Here is a 21,943-nt window from a genome sequence, read left to right on the forward strand (position 1 = left end):
GTCAATTAAAGCTTAAACATCAGTACACTGTCACAGCCCTCCACTTATCTACTAATAACCTATACTCTAGGAATTAACTCCATGCATTTATTCTTTGTATTTATCTCATAAATTTAGTGGGGAGTGGGGTATATGGAAACTTGTTATATTTTTTATTGTAACATTTTGTGTGACCTATATATCTTTAAAAAAATTGTGGCGATGAATGCACAATATTGTGATTGTATTAAAACATTGATTGTACACTTTGGATATATTGTATCTATCCAAAATCAATAAAACTGCTTTGAAAAAAAGAAACCACCACCTACCATCAGGTCTTGAAGAGGCTTTCCTATATTTTCTTCTAGGAGCTTTTTGGTTCTAGCTCTTATATTTAGGTATTTGATCCATTTTGAGTTAATTTTTGCATAATGTTTGAGATAGGGGTCTCCTGTCTTTCTTTTGGATATGGATATCCAATTCTCCCAGCACCATTTTTTGTTGGACTGTTCTTTCCCAGCTTTGGGGGTTTGATAAGCTCATCAAAAATCATTGACCATAGATGTGACAGTCTGTTTCTGAACCATCATCAATATGGTTCCATTTGTCTATGTGTCTATCTTTATGCCAGTACCATGTGTTTTTACCACTGTAGCTAGGTAACATGATATAAGTCCAGAAGTGACTGTTATTCCTTTTTAAGATGTTTCTGGCTATTCAGAACCTGTTACATTTCCAAATAAATTTGATAATTGTGCTTTCCACTTGCTTAAAAAATGCTGGTGGAATTTTTATCAGGATTGCATTAAATCCCTATATCAATTTGTGGAGAACTGACATCTTAATGATAGTTTTCCAATCCATGAGCATGGAATATTCTTCAAATTTTTTAGGTGTATTTTATTTATCAATGCGATGCATTGTAGTTTTCTGAATACAAATGCTTCACATACTTCGCTAAGTTTATTCCTAAATATTTGAATTTTTATTGGCTAATGTAAATGAAAGTTTTTCCTGACTCCCTCCTCAGATTGCACATTATAAGTGCATAGAAACACCACAGATTTTGTGTATTAATCTTGCATCCTGACACTGTACTAAAATTGTTTATTAGTTCTAGCAGTTTATTAGTTCTAGTAGTTTTCTTGCAGATATTTTGGAACTTTCTAGATACAGGATCATATCATCTGAAAATAGCAAGTTTTACTTCTTCCTTTCCAATGTGGATGCCTTTTTTTTTTTCTTGCCTGATTTCTTGAGCTAGAACCTGTAGCACTACATTGAACAACAGTGTGACAGGGACACCCATGTTTTTTCCTGATCTCAGTGGGAAAGTTTTCAGTCTTTTACCATTGAGTACAATGTTACCTATGGGGTTTTCACACATGGCCTTTATCTTGTTGAGAAAATTTCCTTCAATTCCTAACTTTTGTATTATTTTGATCAAGAAAGGATGCTGTATTTTGTCAAATGCCTTTCCTACCTCAGTGAATAGGATCATGTGATATTCTTTGATTTATTAGTGTGGTGTATTATGCGATCGATTTTCTTGTGTTGAACCACTCCTGTATGCCTGGTATAAAACCCACTTTATCATGGTGAATAAAATTTTTAAATGGCTATGATGTGGACCACTGACCACGAGGTGCAGCGGTGCTCAGAGATGTGTTCACCAAATGCAGTGAATGTCTCGTGATGATGGAGGAGGTTGTTGCTGTGGGGGGATGAGTGGGGTGAGGTGGGTGGGGGGTTTATGGGGACCTCATTTTTTTTAATGTAATGTTGGAAAAATAAATAAAGACAAAAAATGTGCTGTTGTGTCCAATTTGATGTACTTTGTTGAGGATGTTTGCATCTGAATTCTTTAGAGAAATGGGTCTGTAATTTTCTATTTGTGTAATATCTCTGTCTGGCTTTGTTTTTAGGGTGATATTGGCTTCATATAATGAGTTTAATAGTGTTCCTTCTTGTTCAGTTTTTTGGAAGAGTTTGAGTAAGATTTGTATTAAATATTCTTTGAATGCTTGGCAAAACTCACCTGTGAAACCAACTAGTCTTGGGCTTTTCTTTTTGAGGAGTTGTTTGATGACAATTTCAGTCAATTTACTTGCGTTTGCTTTTTGAGGTCTTCTATATCTTTTAGGGTCATTGTATGTTGTTCATATGTTCCTAAGAACTTTTCCAAATCATCAACATTGTCTAGTTTGTTGGCTTACAGTTGTTCATAGTAACTTCTTAAGATCTTTATTTCTGTGGAGTCAGTAGTAATGTGTTTGTTTTCATTTTTTATTTCATCTATTTTCATCATCTCTCTTTTTTTCTTTGTCAGTCTAGCTAAGGGTTTTCAATTTTGTTAATCTCAAAAAACCAACTTTTGGTTTTGTTAATTCTATTTTTGTTGTTGGCTAGATTTCATTTATTTCTGCTCTGATCTTTGTTATTTCATTGCTTCTACTTGCTTTGGGAATAATTTGCTCTCCTTTTCTTCCCCCCAGCTGTGTAGTTAAGTCACTGATTTTAGCTCTTCTTTTAATTGTAAGCTTTGAGAGCTATAAATTTACTCCTCAGCACTGCCTTTACTGCATCCCATAGGTTCTGAAATGTTGTGTTCTTGCTTTCATTCATCTTGAGATATTGATTGATATCTCTTGCAATTTCTTCTTTGATGCACTGATTGTTTAAGCGTGTGTTGCTTATACTCCATATTTTTGTGACTTTTCCATTTTTTTGCATCTTGTTCATTTCCAACTTTATCCCATTATCAGAGAAAGTGTTTTGTTTACTTTCATCTTGCTGGCTTTATTGTGATTGGCTTAGTGACCCAACATATGGTCTATCCTGGAGAATGACCTATGAGCATTTGAGAAGAATGTATATCTTGCTGTTTTGGGGTGCAATGTTCTGTATATGTCTATTAGGTTTAGCCCACTTGTCCTATTATTCAGTCTTTAATGATCCTCTGCCCAGATGTTCTTTCTGATGCTGAGAGTGGTGTATTGAAATCTCCAACTATTATTGTAGATATATCTATTTCTCCCTTCAGTTTTGCCAGTGTTTGCCTCATGTAATTTGGGTCATCCTGGTTAAGTGCATGTACATTTATGATTGTAATTTCTTCCAGCAAATTGTCTGGATTACTTATGTATAATGTCCTTTCTTGGCCCTAATAACAGTTTTGCTTTTAAAGTGTATTTAATTTGATATAAGTATAGCTCTCCCAGCTTTCTTTTTTTTTTTTTTAGTTTTTGTAACTGCATGCATGGAATATCTTTTATTAGCTTTTCACTTTTAATCTATCAGTATCCTTGGATCTAAGGTGTGTCTCTTATATCTGATAGATAGCATATAAATGGCTCATATTCTCTTATCCATTCCATCAGTCTGTGTCTTTTTATTGGGGAGTTTAATCCATTAACATTCAAAGTTATTACTGTAATGGCAATTCTTATATCACCCGTTTAAGCTTCATGCTTTATCTGTCATATTTTATTTTCACCAATCTTTTGACACTTTTAGTTACTTTTACTGATTTAATCTTCATTTCTAGACTCTCTTCCAAGCCTTTCTCTCCTGTCTTTCCTTTTCAGGCTGCAGTACTCACTTTAGTCTTTCCTGCAAAGTCAGTCTCTTAGTTACAAACTTTCTCAGTTTCTGTTTATCTATAAACATTATAAAATCATCTTCATTTTGGAAAGACAGTCTTGTCAGATATAAGATCCTGACTGGCAATTTTTCTTTTGCAGTATCTTAAATAAATCTTATCAATGCTTGCTTGTCTCCATGGTTTCTGAAGATAAATTTGCACTTAATCATATGGGATATTCCTGGTGTATTATGTGCTTCTTTTCTCTTGCTGCTATCAGAATTATCTTTGTCTTTGCTACTTGACATTCTAATTAGTATGTGTCTTGGAGTTGGTATTCAGATTTATTGGGATGGGTGTACACTGAGATTCTTGTATGTGGATATGTATGTTCTTCAATATGGTTGGGAAATTTTCTACCATTTTTTCTTCATATATTCCTTCTGATATTTTCCCCTTCTCTTCTGCTTTCTGGAACATCCATGACCTGAATGTTTGCATGTCTCTTGCTGGCTATTAGCTCCCTGAGATCTTGTTCAATTTTTTTCCATTCTTTTGCTCATCTGTTCTTTTGTATGTTGGCTTTCAGAGGCCATGTCTTCAAGCTCACCAGTTTTTTCTTCTGCCTCCTCAAATCGGCTAATATGCCTCCAGTATATATATTTTTAGTTAACTTATTGAAGTATATCACTCATACATAAACATACATAAACAATAAGTGTATAATAATAGTTGCGAACTTACAAAACAAACATGTAAAACATCATACAGGACTCTCTTAACTCACCCTACCACCAATAACTTGCACTGTTGTTAAATTTTTTAAATTAATGATTAAATGATTAAAGAGCATGTCACAATATTACTACTAACCAAAGTATTTTTCCCCCAACCAACCCTATTATCTTTATATCATTTATATATGAACATACATAAATAATTAAGTGTATAGTAAAAGTTGTGAACTTACAAAGCAAATACGCATAACATCATACAGGAGTCCCATACATCAACCCTCCACCAACAGATTGCATTGTTGTGAGATGTTTGTTAGAAATTATGAAAGATTGACAAAATCTTACTACTAATCATAGTCTTTATCAAATATTTCATGTGTTTTCCCCCCCACCCTATTTTTATTTTTTAAATATATTTTTATGACAGAAGTTGTAAAGTTATAAAACAACCATGCACATATGCAGAGTTCCCAAACAACACCCTTCCATCAGCACACCACACTGTGGTGGTAAGTTTGCTACAGATAAGATAATATTATCTGATTATTACTATGACCATAGTGAACATTTGGCTCACATGTCCATAATGCCTTTTTACCAACACAGTTCATCTTTCACATAGATATAAGAATATTATTACTACTAACCACAGTCCATGGGTCACTCCAGCTGTATTTTCCCATGCTTCTCCACATTCCCAACATCCTACAGTAGTGATATACATTTTCTCTAGCTCACAAAGGACACTCTTGCATCTGTATTATCAACCACAATTCTCATCCACCTCTTGGTTTATTGTGCTATTCAGTTCCTAGGTTATTCTCTAGCATTCTGTCAATTGGCATTTACATACCTAGATAACCATTTTCAGTCACATCCCCATTTATAAACCAGTTGTTACTCACTGCATGTTGCCATCCACTCTATACATTTCCTCACTTTTACAGTAAAGCTAATTGAAAATTCTACATATCTTAAACATCAGTAGTCCACTCAGTCTTTCTCCTATCTCCTTTATGAATCTACCACCTACAACCAGATCTTGAATGTATTTTCCTACAATTTCTTCTAGAAGTTTTATGGTTCTTGATTTTATTTCCAGGTTTTTTATCTATTTTGGGTTAATTTTTGGATAAGGTGTGAGATAGGGGTCCTCCTTCCTTCTTTTGGCTATGGATATCCAATAATTTCTGCACCATTTTTTGAATGGATTGTTCTGCCTGAGCTGTATGATTTGACAGGCTAATCAAAAATCACATGACCATACATGTGAGGGTCTGTTTCTGAACCATCAATTTGATTCCATTGGTCTATTGTCTGTATTTAGGACAGTATCATGCTGTGTTTTTTTTACCACTATAGCTAGGTAATAAGATTTAAAGTCTCAAGATGAGAGTTCACTTTTCCTTTTTATGATGTTCCTGGCTTTTCAGGACACTTTACCCTTCCAAATACATTTGATGATCATGCTTTCAGTTTTTTTCTTTAATTCTGGTGGAATTTTTATCTGGATTGCATTGAATCTTTATCAATTTGAGAGGAATTGACATCTTAATGATATTTAGTCTTCCAACCCATGAGAATGGAATGTTCCTCCAGTTATTTAGACCTTTTTTGATTTTCCATTAACACTGAGTTGCAGTTTTTGAATACAAGTGCGTTACATTGTTGGTTAAATTTATTCCTGACTATTGAGTTTTATCTGTCATATTTTAATTTCAGCACTTTTGACACTTTTGGTTACTTTTATTGATATAATCTCCATTTCTAGACTCTCTTGCAGGCATTTCTCTCCTGTCTTTTCTGTTCCAACTCTAGTACACCCTTTTGTATTTCCTGAAATTCTGGTCTCTTGCTTAGAAATTCCCTCAGTTTCTGTTTATCTGTGAATATTTTAATCTCACCCTCATTTTTGAAAGAGTCTTTCTGGATATAAGACTCTGGCTGGAAGTTTTTCTCCTGTGTATCTTAAATGTATCAAATCACTGTCTTCTTGCCTCCATGGTTTCTGGTGAGAAATCAGCACTTAATCTTATTGGATATCCCTTATATGTTATGCATTGCTTTTCTCTTGCTGTTCTCAGAATTCTCTCTTTGTCTTTGGCATTTGACATTCTGATGAGTATGTGTCTTGGAGTTGGTCTACTCAGATATTTTCAGATGGGAGTACTTTGTGCCTCTTGGACATGGATATCTATGTCCTTAATAGGGTTGGGAAATTTTCTATCATTATTTCTTCAAATATTCCCTCTGCCCCCTTTCCCTTCTCTTCTCCTTCTGGGACACCCATGACATGTATGTTTGCATGCCTTTTGCTGTCATTTAGTTCCCTGAGACCTTGTTGAATTTTTTCGGTTCTTTTCTTCCTCTCTTCTTTTGTATGTTCACTTTCAGAGCCCATTTCTTCAAGTTCACCAATCCTTTCTTCTGCTTTCTCAAATCTACTATTACATGATTCCAATGTTTTTTTAAAATTTCATTTATTGCACCTTTAATTCCCATAAGATCTGCTTTTTTTCTATGTATGCTTCAAATTCTTTTTTTGTGCTCATCCAGTATCTTCTAAATATCCTTAATCTCTTTAGCCACTTCATTGAATTTATTAAGGAGATTTGTTTGAACATCTATGATTAGTTATCTCAACTCCTTTATGTCATCTGGAGGCTCATCTTGTTCCTTTAATGGGGCCACAGCTTCCTGTTTTTTGGTATGTATTGTAATTTTTTGTTGTTGTCTTGGCATCTGGTTTACTAGAGATTTATTCTGGGTTCAGTTTTTCTCTTTAGTTTAAGGCTTCTTGCCCTTTCTCCCTTGCTGGTTGTGCAGTAGCAGCCATGCATGTAGTTGGTGTTGTAAATTGTGAAAGCTCAAGCTGCCCTCATTGTGCCTGGGAACAATGAAGCTTCTACCAACTTTCTCCTTTTCCAAGGGTAGGGACAGAGTCACAGCTGTGTGGAATAATCCAAGTCATGCAGGCCTAGACTGTAGTTGCCCAGACAGACTGATAAAGTTTCTTTTCTCCCCTGCCTAGGGTGGAGATGGAGCTGCAGGTGTGGGCAACAATCTATGCAGTGTATGTCTAACATGACCATAGTTGTCCTGGTAGACTTCTGATTTTCAATCTCTGCTGGCTAAAGTTAACTGCAGTTACCTGAATAGGCTGGTGCAGGTCCCACCAGCCTCCTCCCTGCCAGAGGTGGAGCAGAAGCCTAGGCTAGGCTGCATGCATGTTGAGCTGGGTGAAAGAAACTGGTTCTTACCTTCATGAGATTTTCGGTCAGCCCGGCTTCCCCTCAGGCTGGGGGCAGTCAAAATGGTGACCACTGGCCTCTTTAGGACTTGGGCTGATTCACACCCCATCTGTTCCTGGGGTTTTATCTTAGACAGCAAAGTCTACCAATCAGTAACTGAAATCAACGACCAACCACCTCTTCCTCTTCTGTTTCTGGGAAATGGAGCTTCCAATTCCATCCACAAAATAGTTTCTGGTGCGGCTTGTGCTGCCAGAGTGGGATAATCACTAGTCTTTGCGGCTTGGCCAGTAATTTCCCAGAGAGGCTGGCACAGGTCCCCAAATCTTCTTCCCTGTCAGAGGTGGCATTTGGACCTAGGTTGGAGCTGCAATCTGACCTGGATGGAAAGAAACCGGTCCCCACCCACCAGCACTGGGATTTTCAGTCTCCATTGCTTCCCCTCGTGCCTGGCACAGAATTAAGATGGCAGCTCCCCAGCTTCTTTCTGACTTGGACAGGCTCAAACTTCAGCTGTTCTCAGGATTATACTTTAGCCTGCTGAATTTACTTAACAGTAGCTGAAATTGGTGCCCAATTGCCTCTTCCTCCCCTGTTTTGGGGAAGTGAAGCTTTCAATTCCAGCCATGGAACAGTTCCTAAGGTGGCTTGTGTCTCCAGTGGTGGATGTGCACTGGACTCCATGGCATGGAGAGCTCTATTTACCAGTCTTCTCTGCAGGTGGGCAGTCTCCTCCTTCCATTCCTTCAAGTATGTTGCGGGATGTACTTCTAGTCTCCTGGAGCCTCCAAACAGGTGCTTCAGCTAACTCCAGAGAGCTTTGGGTATTTACTAACTGCCCTGTAGCAGCAGCTGACTCTAGTAGTTCCTTACCCCACCACCGTCTTGCTGGTTCTCCTGCCTCCAGTATATTTTTTATTTCATTTATTGTGCCTTTCATTCTCATAAGACTTGCTATTTTTCTATTTATACTTTCATATTTTTCTCTGTGCTCACCCAGTGTCTTCTTAATATCCTTAATCTTTTAGCCATCTCATTGATTTTTAAGGAGATTTGTTGAACATCTATGATTAGCTGTCACAAATTCTCTATGTCATCTGGAGACTTATCTTTTTCCTTTAACTGGACCATGTCTTCCTGATGTTTGGTTTGGATTCTAATTTTTTGTTGGTGTCTTGGTATCTGGCTTACTAGATGTATTTTTTATGGATGCAGTTTCTCTCTTTTGGGCTTTCTTGCCCTTTCTCCCTTGATGGTTGTGTAGTAGGAACTGAGGATGTCTTTGGTACTGTAATCTACAGAGGCTGAAACTTCTCACATTGCCCCAGGAACCAATGAGGCTTCGCCCACCTTTCCCCTCTGCCAGGTTTAGAGACAGAGCTGCAACCATGTGTAATAATCCAAGTCATGTAGGCCACAACCATCTGTAGCTGCACAGAGAGACTGATGGAGTTTCAAGCTCCATTCTCCCTTGTCTGAGTTAGGGATCAAGTTGCAGGTGTGGGCAGCAATCTATGCCATGCAGGTCCCAAATGACCACAGTTGCCCAGGTATATTGACATATCTCTGACCCCTCTCCTCCCCTGCCAAGGCTGGGGATGGTCGGACCCTCTGTAGTGCCCAAAAATCTAATCCATGTGGGCCAAATGTACTTGCTCTGAGAGGCTTGGAAACACTGCCCCCTCTTGTCCTATACAGAAGTGGATGGATCCACAGACACCCAGCAGTTCAGTCCCTGTAAGTCCTGGAGAGGCTGAGGAAACACCAGCCCCCTCCTCTCCTATTTGGGGGTGGGGGTGGATCCACTGGCATCCAACAGTCCAGTCTGTGCAGACCAGGCCAAAAGTGCCTGCCATTGCCCAGAAAGGATGAGGAAATACATCTCTTCTTGGGGGTAGGGATGGAGCTACAGGTGTCATACTATTCAGTATATGCTGGCTAAAAGCGCCTGTCGTTTCCCCAGAGGTGGGGCTGGTGCCTAGGCTAGGGCTGCAGTCTGATCTCTGTAGAAAGAAGCCACTCCCTACTATCATTGTGGTTTTCATTCAGCCCTACTTTTTAAAATGGCAGATACTGGCCTCTTTCTGATTGGACAGGTTCACACTTGAACTTCTCTTAGGATTTCACCATAACCAGCCAAATGTACTAATTAGTAGCTGAACTCTGTGGACTTTCTCCCATATTTTTGGGAAGTGGAGCTTTCATCTCCAGTCACAGAAAAGCTCATTAGGTGTCTTGCACCATGAGTGGAGGATGGGCACTGGCCTCTGTGGTGTGGAGTGCTCTACTTAATTGACTTCACTCCAGAAGGGCAATCTCCTTTCATTCTTTCAAGGATGTTGCGGGATTCTCTACTGGTCTCCTGGGCCCTGACTACTGGAATGCCTTACTCAACTGCCATCTTGCCCCCATCCTTTAACTTATTTTTGAGGATACTGAATCTTTCCTCATCTATGTCCAGCCTACTGATATTTCTACCAAAGGCAGTTTTCATTTTTGTTATGATGTGTGTATTAGTCAGCCAAAGGGATGCTGATGCAAAATACCAGAAACTGATTGGTTTTTATAAAGGATATTTGTTTGGGATAAGGAGCTTACAGATACCAGGCCATAAAGCATAAGTTACTTCCCTGACCAAAGTCTATTTGGAGCAAGATGGCTGCCGACAGCTGCAAGGGTTCAGACTTCTTGGGTTTCTATATTCCTGGGGCTTGCTTTACTCTGGCTTCAAGATTTCATTTCTGGGGCTGGCTTCTCTTTTTCCTCCTTAAGGTCAGCTGTAGACTATTAGGTGAATGGCTCTGTCTCTTTCCCCAGAGCTCTGGTTTAAGACTTCAGTATCAAACTCCAATATCAAAACTCCAACATCAGAGACCCTTGGATCAAAAGCCCCAACTCTGTCCTTAGCCGTGCCTTTTATCTTTGAGTCCCCACTCACCAAGGAGTAGGAACTCAATGCCCTAATGACATGGCCCAATCAAAGCCCTAATCATAACTCAATCATGCCCAGGTATAGATCAGATTACAAGCATAATCCAATATTTTTTTTTGGAATTTATCAATTATATCAAACTGCTACAATGTGTTTGATTTCTAGCATTTCTTTTTGTTCTTTCTTAGATTTTTCATCTCTCTGCTTACATTATCCACCTGTTCTTGTATGTTGTGCACATTTTCATCATATCCCTTAAGATAATTATCATAATTATTTTAAAGGTTTTGTCTGATAATTCCAAATTCTGTGTCATATCTGAATGTGCTTCCGATGGTTGTATCTCTGTTCTGACTTTCTGCCTTTAGCATGAATTGCAATTTTTTTCTTTAAAGTTGGAAGTGATGTTTTTGGTAATAGAAACTGAAATAAATAGGCCTTTTGTGTGGATTCTGTAGTAATCTTTCTAGTAGTCAGGTTACACTTAATGTTTGCTGTAGGGGAAGGAGAGAGAGGCTTCGTATTCCTACACTGTCCTTGCCTTTGTCTCCCTTGTTGTCTTTAAGCTTCCCTAAGAACCTCTCCTCAGATAGACTCTTCATTCTGGTGCCATTTCAGTGGTAAGGTGGTGGAAAAAAAGAAGAATCGTAAAATCTTGTCATTAAGTTTTAGTCTTTATAGAGCCTGTATCTCTGGAATATAGCCTTCAGTATTTAGCTGGCAGCTTAGAAAGATGTCCTAGTCAGTAGGTCAGACAGGATTAGCTTAAATATCTTTTCAGGTCAATTTTGAACATGAATCTGTCCTGGGCCTGTGTGTGGCAATTGAGATTATGAAGGAAGTGGGATCTTTACAAAGCCCTTGTTCTTCTGAGTATGTCCATCCCTGCCACTTTTTCCCCCAGCTTCTGATAGGTCTATTGCTTCCTCCAACTGTTACCCATTACACCAGGTGACAGCGGCTAATTTCTTTTCTTTTATATTCTTTAAATAGATACCACCATGGAAGTTGCCTCAGTCCTGAAAACACCCACAACACAGGTTAAACAAAGACAAGCTTTGTGTTAAAACTTCAGGGAATTACCGGACTGGTCAAAACACAGTCCCATACTTCTTTCAGAATTAAGTCTACATTGCCCTCTCTTATACCAGAACTTGCATTAGAATTGTGAAATACCATTTTCAAGGTCATCAAGTTTTTAGAACTATTTGTTATGAAGAAAAATATAATTTATACAGATGTTTGCACTTGGAAATTGAGTGCTGCAATAACAAATACCTATACAGGTAACTGGTTTCCGAATTTGGGAGCTGAGAGGTTTTTGTGTACCATGATAGAGAAACGTTAAAATATCTGAATGGACAGTTAGTAGAAACTGGACTTTGAGGATGCTGCTTGGGATTGTTTAAAAGGAATTAAGGAATGAGTTATCAAAAATTGGGAAAATGTGGATCCTTGATACATAATTGCAGAGATTCTATTTACAATGTGGTTTGCAGTTACTTGGAAAGCAGAAAGTGTACTGAATAAATTTGCTTATTAAGAAACCTAAATAAATTAACATATATGACATGCTCATATGTTTGAATCATCAGTTTTGTTATTTCTAAATATTACCCAATTTGATCTATAGATTCGTTATAATTTCCATCAAAATTCCATAAAGCAAATTATAGAAATTATCACAGGTTCTGCCTACAGGCTAGGAGTGGATATTGTATATGAAGTAAGAGAAAGCATTAGAGATCCCTGGGGACATCTTAGAGTCCTGCCTGCCGCATACATGGCAAAGGTCTTCTTCACAAGTTATAATGAATTCTTACAGATTAGTACTAAGAAGACAAAATTAAATAAACATGGGCAGCATATTCCAAACAATCATTGTATAAAAAAGATACATAATTTGACAATAAATACATTAAAAAAAAAGATCAACATCATTCAAAGTTAGGGAAATGCTAGGTAAACCACAAGGTGTTCCCAAAAACTTGTATTAGTCAGGTTTTCTAGGGAAACAGAACCAACAGGAGATATCTATAAATATTATGATATTTTGTAAAATTGTCTGATTGTCTCATGCTACTCTTAGAATACACAAGTTCACATTCCATAGGAAAGACTGCAAACTGGAAACTCCAATGAAGGTTTATTACAAATTCTTAAGGAGAAGATGACTGGCTGAAGTAGAGACAGGAATTCTCTTTTCTGACTGCTGAAATCATCACTTCCTATTTAAAGGCCTTCAGATGATTGGAGAAGATGTCTCTCCTTGCAGTAGACAATCTCCTCAGTTGACTATAAATATAATTAGGAGTAGATTAATTTACTAATGATTTAAGGCCAAGAAATGTCTTCACAGTAATAATTAGACCCCTGTTTGCTTGACCAAGATGACATAGGAGCCTAACCATCACAGTCCACCCCTTGTCCACTTGGCAATCATTCACATCATCTTAAGCCATACTTAATCTCTAAATAAAAAAACACCTGACATATTTTTTGCCTTATAACACTCTACTGCTCTGCACAAAACTTTAAATATATCAAAACTCTCCAGAATAGGGTGCAAATCCTTGGGTAGTATTCACTCTTAAATTTGTTATTCTATAACTTAAATATTATGACATAAAATTAATATGACTTACGTGATATGAAAAGGGGATAAGATAGGCAATAAAATAAAGATCTTTTATGTATAAAGCATATACTAAGCTACCCATAACAAAACAAGGAAGAAATATTTATTACCATTACAGTCCTTGTTTCCCTAACTGGTCACATGGTCGTAGTTTGTACTTCTCACTACCTTCTTCCACTACTCATTCCATGTCCCCACAAGATATTTAACTATTGGTTCTGGCAACTTTATTTATAATAGCCCAAAATAGGAAATGACATATATGTCCACCAGCAGGTAAAAGAATGAAATGTCATCAATGAATCTCAGAACTAGTATGCAGAGTAAACAAAAAGCCATACAGTAAGTACATGTTATATGAGTTCATCTATGAAACTCTAGAAAAATATAAATTTGATTTTAAATTACAAAAAGCAGATCAGTTATTACCTGCACCTGCTATAAACTAGGCCCAAGATCACTGGATATGCTAAACTCCATTGCATTTCCTCATACAACCAAACACATAGGATATTTTAAAGTTATAACATTTGACTAGAACAAAAACACTAAATGCCTTGTAATACATTTCACAGAATGTGTGAAAGAAATCTAAAATTAAAATTCCAAAGTATTTCTTAGGGATATTATATCCAGCTAGCTAAATGGAGATATATAACTTGTTTATGAATTGAAAGACTCAGTTTGTAAAGGCATCAACACTTGTCACCTTGATCTATAGATTCAATTCCAACCAGAATTCTAGACATTTTTTGCTGTCCACAATGTGATTCTACAATTTATGTGATAATACAAATGTTAGAATGGTCCAAATTCTCCAAAAAGAATAAACTTTGGAGGAACCCAATGTTACCAGATGTATAACCTATTAGAATGATAGTATTAGTACACTGTGTTTTTGGAATAAAAATAAACAAAATGGTCAATGGAATGAAAGTAATTTTCAAAATAAAAAGACACATTTTACAGTCCTATGTATGTATGTATGTTTTATATATCTATCTGTCTAGCTATACATTTATACAGTTATCTGGTTTATGATAAAGATAACGTTTCAGTGCAGTGGAGAATAACATAGTGCTTGGGCGATTGCAGTTCCATATGCAAAAAAGAATGAACTTTGATCCTTATTACACATTGTGTACACTAGCCAATTCCGTAAAACACAGAAGAACATTTTTGTAAGTTTAGAGTAGAGAAAAATTTATTAATTGAACATAAAATTTCAAACTATAATGGAAGAAGGAACACTGGACTGTATTAAAAGTAAAATTTTTGTTCATCAAAAGACAACATGAAGAGAATGAAAGGCAATCACGGAATGGGAGTAAGAGAGGTGTTCAACTTCATTAGTTACCTGGAAAATGTAATATACAAACAAATGAAAACATATTTCACCCAACAGATACTAAAACGAAAAGAAATTTAAAAATCATAGTGTAGTCACAAAATCAATCAACTGGAACTTTAATACACCAAAATTGAAAAGTGCTGGAATCTATCTACTAAGTTGAAACATATGCATAGTCTATAATCCAGCAAAGATAGCCTTGGTTATACACTCAAAACAACGAACACCTCCTTCACATAGAGACAAAAAGAATATTCATAGCTACACTTTTCATAATGATTGGATACCAAAAACTGCTCAAATATCCATCAACCACAGAATGGTTCAATAAATTGTGTATTCACACAAAAGAAATCTATTCGGCACTGAAGAAGGTCAACAATGTACTAATACACATAACAACATGGGTTGTACAAGTAGATTCTGGAGTGAATGATATCAAGCTATACTGTACAAGAACAAAAGAAAGGCAAAGTAATCTCTGGAGTTAAAAGTTATGATAGTGAAATCTCTGACAAGGATGATGTTTCATATGGGGCACTTGTTTTGGTTGTTGATTCCTTAATGTTGGAGTCTCTGAGAAAATTCACATGGTGTACACCTAAGAGCTGTGCATTTTCTCTATTATGTTATACTTCAGTAAAAATAATAACAAAGAATGTTGAAAATCTCCTTGGTAATTGATAGTGCTCATTTTATAGAACTGAGTTCTATTCAATGAGAGAGGAAAAAATGATTCCTGCTTATAAACATTGAGAGTGATCAACAAACGTGTTCAATTAAAATCTCTATGAATAGAAAGTATGAAAAGATAATATGCCAAAATATGGGAAGTTAAATTATTTTGTAAGGCATCTCATAGCATTTCATATCATGAGCAATCAGGAAATTCTACTTAATGTGAACTCACCAGATATCCAGTTGCATGCAGTTCTAATCTAACTCCTCCTCAACTCTATCTATACTTTGCTATTTGTAACATTGTAAACATTTTCCCAGGTTTTTCCTCAGAGCTGCAATCACCAACTACTTTCCCAGGCTGTAGATTCAGGGATTCACTAGAGAAGTGCCCATATCATATTTTATGGAGAAGAAAACTCCAAAATGATCCTCATGTTCTCATTAGATGACAGAGTAAAACTGTGACATAGAATAATCTCACAGCAATGAAGTGGGAGCTTCAGGTGGAAAAGGCCTTCATTCTGCCTGTGGTGGAGCTGATCCTGAGGATGTGGGGACAATGTGCATGTAGAGAAGACAATCAGAGAATGGAACAAAGCATGCAGACCAGGTGCCATAAGAGCAGGACAAAGGGAAGAGAACAGCTTCATAGAAGTCCAGGTTCACTGTCAGAGGGAGGATACCTGCTGTGTATAGCACGCACAGGTTATATGAGTTCCACACAAATTGCATATACAGCTTACTATTCACTAATTTTCTTAGAGCACAGGATAGCTGATAGCAGCATTGTGGTCATGGGCCACTGATGAGAGAAGGCAAACCACTGTTGCACCAATATGAAACTCAGAGAAAACTTGAGCTAGAAAGTCCTTCTCACACATGGTTTTATTCTGAGATAAGAGGTTTATCCTTCAGGTTGGGCAACAGCAGAAGAGAAGCAGATATTCAAGACAGCACAAAGGAGTGGAAAAGGGAGATTCAGCAGAGTATGGATGCAAAACTCTTTTTCATCCCAATGAGATGAGACACATTAAAAACTGTGTGGACACTATAGACAGGGCAGAAAACCCTAGGAATTCATCATCCAGAGACTTAAATCTTTGCAATGTTCATAAGCCATTTGAGCATGAATCTCAGCCAAGGTGCAGGCAGCATCTATACTCCAGTTCATTGTACTAACCCAGGACAACTAACAAAAGGATGGTGGACAACACCCATCCCAAAAAACAAAGAGCATCTACAACTTCAAGGAAGAAACTTCCACCCATCTGCTTCATGGGACCTAAGACCCCTCTAAATTGGAAGCAAAACAGGCATCACCATCCCCAAATTCTCAAGTTTTAGGAATGAATGAACATAAAGGGGGAATGAAACTATGGACTAAAGTAGACTTATTATTCTAGTAATGGAAGAACTTGTAAGATTGCCATAAAGGCAGTGATCACCATTGGTTCTGAGGGAAGGGACAGGAAAGAAAAGGTGTAACATAGGGTATTTTGGGGACATTGGAATTGCTCTGCAGGGCATTGAAATAACAGATACAGGCCATTATACTTTATGCCAAAACCTATAAAATTGTGTGGTGCCAAGTGTAAACCATAATGAAAACTGCTTACCACGGTTAGTAGCAATACTTCAATGTGGATTCACCAATTGTTACAAATGTACCACCCTAAAGAAAGACGTTGAGGAAGAGTGGGGAGTGGGGAGTGGGATATGGGGGAATCCCCTATATTTTCAATGTAACATTTATATAACCTAAAGTTTCTATACTTTTTTTTAAAAATTAAAAAAATAAAGAAAATAAAACACTATGTATAGGAAAATAAAGGGTAAGGATATGCAGCCAAATTAATTTTCTTTAGGGTAAGGACATGCAGTGAATTAATTTTCTTTACTCCATGAAATTAATATTTCATTAGTTTCCTGTAAAAGTTGTTAGTATTTATAATTTCAAATTCTAATTAATATTTATTTCAAAATATGTGTATTAATATGTTTTACAAGTTCCTCTGTGTTACAATTAGGTTGAAAAATTAGTTGATTTGATTTTTAACTGTCTGGGTATCCATTGTATTCTTACACTCTGCTCTGGATATGGTAAACCCTGAGTATAAACAATGTACATTGAGTTGGTGCCAGTTTGATTAAAAAATTAAGCAAATATGAGAATATTTTTAAAAAGGAAAAAGATTTGAAATATTTTATTAGAGAATATATAAAGCATACCATATAAATAATTGTTGAACTGTGACATCCTAGAGGAAATTTCTTTTGGCCCAAAAGGTGAAAAACGTATTTTTTTTCCTGAAAAGGCTAAATATATCTTCAGACCAAAAATGAACTTGTAGGCATAAATTATTTTTATTCATAAGAAATTTAGAAAAATTTACAGCAGTAGAGTATACATAAACATGCCAATAAGAATGAGCATTAAGGAAAAATTACTTTTTAAAACATTACCTCTTATATTTTGTAATTGGGTAATCAATAAACTTCAGAATATTCAGGGAAGTAGAGGTATAGGCGTTCTACAGAAGGCATTTTGGGGCTAGTGTGTGCCTGGGTGAGAAAGAGGACAACATGAAGTGGGGGGGCAAAGAGAGGGAAGGAGAGGGCCACCAATCCTGCCTGTTAGACACTTAGCTGAGAACTCGCTGAGCTCCCCATATTTTAGGCCCCCTCCTACGTCCCTTTCATCCTCAATTCTTAAATCTTTTGCCTTAAAGTGGAGTTTTGGGGGAAATTTGTCATTCACTGCAGCCTGAAGTTAAGTTCCTGGGTTAGTGCCTGGATCAGGCACACCCCTCACTTAAGGCAACCCGATGTTCTGCACTGCTCAGCTGGTCTCAACTTGTAATTCCTGTTTTTCCCTTTCTGACTCTTTTGCTGTTCACTAAAACATGCTCTTTTCCTCCCCAAACTGTGTTTTCTCCTCTTACATCCTAACATCCTGCTCAAAGACCAAAATATTCTTTTGCCAAATTGTCTATGTAATGAAATCATAGCACTGATGTTTCTTTAAATTTACTTTCTAAGGATGGTACAAGCTCAATTCCTGGGAATCCCTTATACATCCCTCATTTCTGGGTTGTCCTACCTCCCTTGGGTGCTGTTCTGGGCCCAGGACTCTCTGTTCCACACACTTCACTTATCTAATATTGCAGTTCCCTCACAACCCTCTTTTCTAAACTTAAGACCAACCAGCTAGTTCTATGTTCCCTACTCTGATGTTTTAGACACTTGGTGATTTTATTCCATGTTGCTCATTGAAATTCACAGAAAAATGAATCAAGATGATTATGACAAAATAATCCATGGAAAAGGATTGGATTAATATTGTTGTTTGATAATTTGCTTTGTCTATAAACAAAAATGAATCAGAACCATAATTCTTGATATCACCTCCACATAGCACTGCGAATTTTTTAGTTAAGTTTCTGAATCCAGTATCAGGGAATAACAGGAAACTCTCCTATTGTCCACTCATCAGGTAAATTGCTGTAGTAAATTATTTACACATCACTTCCTGTGTGTGGTTAGTTAATTGGAGATATTTTTTCAAGGTCCTTCTCACAGCTGCTTTCACCTCATTATTTTTTAGACTATAGATGAGTGGATTCACTAAGGGAGTAATTACGTTGTATTGTACAGAGAAGATCAACTCCAATGGTGATCCCGAGGTTGGCATAAGATAGCGCAGGAAAGCTGAGCCATAATACAGGAGCACTGCAGTGAGGTGGGAGGAGCATGTGGAGAAGGCTTTGCCTCTACCTGAGGAGGAGGTGATGCTCAGGATGGTAGAGACAATGCAAGCATAAGAGACAATGATCAGTAAGCAGGTTCCAAGTGCATGTAGGACACTGGAGCAGAGCAGGACAATGAAATTAGTGGTGATACTTGAACAGGACAGAGGGAAGAGTGAGGGCAGCTCACAGCTGAAGTGGGGGATGGAATCGTCTTCACAGAAGTCCAAGTTCATAGCAAGAATGGCATTGATAAATGCATCCAGAAATCCCAGGCCCCATGACCCCCACACCAGCCCCTTACAGAGCTGGTTGCTCATCATCTGTCCATAGTGTAGAGGGTGGCAGATGGCAACATAGCGGTCATAGGCCATCGCTGAGAGCAGGCAGGCTTCTGTGCCCCCAAACTCAAACACAAAGAAGACCTGCGCCAGGCAGCCTCCAACAGAGATGGCTTTCCTCTGAGAGAGGAGATTCTCCAGAAGCTTTGGCACTGTGGCAGAAGAGAAGCAAAAATCCAGGAAGGAGAGGTGACTCAGGAAGAAGTACATGGGGGTGTGGAGCTGAGGATCTGTCCTGATGACCAGCAGCATCCACAGGTTCCCCATCAGGGTCAGGATGTAAATTCCCAGGAACAGCACAAATAGCAGAGCCTGGATCTGAGGGTCAGCAGACAGTCCAAGGAGGACGAAATTGCCGATGGTACTGTGGTTCCCCAAGGCCATTTAGAAATGCCGCTCTCTAGAAATAAAATAAGTACAGCCCTGCAACCGCTATTGTCCACATTCATTGCATAGGCTGTCATCCCATTAACTTTATATATGCTTTCACTGATTCTTTTGAATTCTTTCTTCATGTGCAATTTGCTGCTTCAGTTCTGAAATTTGAGACATCATACTATGGGCTATAATCTATATCAAAGATTGCTGAGGAAATTCACAAAATTTCCCAATCTGGACCATAACTCAGTTTCTTACCTGCCATTGAAACTGTGGTCAACAATATTCCTAATACTTTGTAGATTCTAGTGGAATTTCTAGCAGGATCTTCCAAAACTGTTTTTTTTCTGCAGTCACTCCATCTTTTACTCCAGCTAAAATCTACCCAGCGTGCATAACTGCTTGATGGTATTAGTGATCTTCCTTAGGTTTTTCACAGGGCACTTTCACAAACATTTTCTATTTCATAGTTTAGACATGCCTGAAATATAAAGGCCTTAGCATTTTTGTTTGCAAGTATGCATATGTTTCTTCGTGTGTGTGTGGTTTTTTTAAATGTATTTGGAGGATGGATAAGAAGGAATAAAGGAGGAATTTGCATAATCTATTTTGGTGGGTAGAAAATTGAGTATCAGTAACTTGACCAAATTGAAAATTTGGACAGTCAAAATTTGATTCCACTGTGAATGTTTCTGGGACAAGAGGTCATAATACTGTAAAGAATCTTCTGACCATGGTTTTTTCCTCGAAATCCTTTATCATCTGTTATCTATGATTTTCATGGTAGTCTACCTACTACCCTACAGAGAGGCTAATGCTGAAGGCAGACTAGAGTACTTGCCTCTGATCACCCCATGGGCATCTCTCACTCTCTCTGCCTTTTCTCAAGCATCTGCATAGCTTGGAATGCCCTCTCTTTCAACACAGGTCTCATTTACATTTTGGCTCACACTGAAATTACAATTTCTTTCTGAGACCTTACTTGAACACTTCTCTCTCTGAACTCACCATGATATGTAGCGATAGGAAACCTATTGTTTACTGAGTGCCTGATAAGTGTTAAGCACACCTAAACCATAGTGTTTAATCCTCAGAGAAAATTGGGGGCAAATCATCATCTTGAGACTTTTCAAATAATGAAACAAAATATTTACATATATTTCTAAGTAATTAACACCATCATTCCAACTCTCATGTCTCTGATGGCAAAGACCATGCTTTCTCTATAATGGCTTTCTATCTCACTACTTAAATACTTCATAGAAATTGCTATTTTTTCTCCACATTATGATCTAATTCACAAGAAGCAACTTTCATCCTAGTATGCCATCACATGAGTCACATGACCCACTCTTGCTACCACAGTTGGTGTAGTATGTGTGTTTCTTTTTTTCTTGTGATCAGTAGTTGTATTGTGCAGTATTTTGTATCCAGGACACTTTATCCATTCAAGGGAATTGCATATAATAGAATTCCAATGAGTATATCTTAACTGCAAAAAATAGTGAAATGAAAAGTACAGACTCTACAGCTAATATTTTTTGGTGAAAGAATCCAGATCCTTAAGCTCAGTAAAGACTCAAACTATGAAGTGGAAAGTAAAGGAAAAGATATCTTGTGTGTGTGTTTTATGTGTGTGTGTGTGTAGGGAGCATCAGATTGTAGTAGCAATGGAAGGTTAGACAGTGGACTTCCCTGATGTATCGTCATCTACCAGATCCTTGCACTTGAGTCTTCCCATACTCCCTGTTCAATTTTTGAGTTTACTAGAAAAGACACAACTTAAATCTACAACCATGCCCATCAATCTGTCCTTCTATTCAATTATCCATTCATTCATTTTGTAATTCATTCATCCCATTCATAATCCTCCTTTGTAGTTGGTAATTGTCATATTATCTCTCCAAAAGCCCATTTTTACAGAAAACAAATATTTGGAGATTGTCTGCTGTTTGTCAGACTATGTTATGCATTTGAGAGGAAGACATCTTTGTATACAAAGAAATTTGACTGTTATATAAATATTTTTTGTCTTTTAGAGTTTCTCGCCCCTCCTTAGAATCCAGGGTTAAATTCTCTTCTTATGCTTTTTACTCATGCCTTGCTTGAACCCTGAATTGGGGCTCTACACTCAGATTGTACCTTTTCAAGAACTCTCATGCCTAGCTTGGTAATTTCAAACACCGTCTGACCAGTCCTTTGGATTTTTAGCCTCCCCTGTAATATCGACCTTTTTCCTGAGACCACAGATTCTGATATGAGTGTTGTTCAAAGTCTCACCAACAATTTTTAATCTGGAGATGCAGTCACCTGCCATTGTCTT

The 21,943-nt window shown here is 37.4% G+C and overlaps 1 protein-coding gene across 1 annotated transcript; it reads right to left on the bottom strand.

The window, feature by feature from the left end:
* Positions 1 to 18,666: 18,666 nt before the first annotated feature.
* Positions 18,667 to 19,626, bottom strand: LOC131280784 (olfactory receptor 8S1-like). The gene has a single exon (XM_058309270.1). The coding sequence runs from the start codon at positions 19,624 to 19,626 to the stop codon at positions 18,667 to 18,669; it is 960 nt and encodes a 319-aa protein (XP_058165253.1).
* Positions 19,627 to 21,943: the final 2,317 nt, after the last annotated feature.

This window comes from Dasypus novemcinctus, chromosome 12 (genome assembly GCF_030445035.2).
Source record: "Dasypus novemcinctus isolate mDasNov1 chromosome 12, mDasNov1.1.hap2, whole genome shotgun sequence".
NCBI lineage: Eukaryota > Metazoa > Chordata > Mammalia > Cingulata > Dasypodidae > Dasypus > Dasypus novemcinctus.

What these genes read in the sequence shown, in the direction of transcription:
- LOC131280784 (XM_058309270.1), bottom strand. Translation starts at nt 19,626, where the DNA reads ATGGCCTTGGGGAACCACAGTACCATCGGCAATTTCGTCCTCCTTGGA.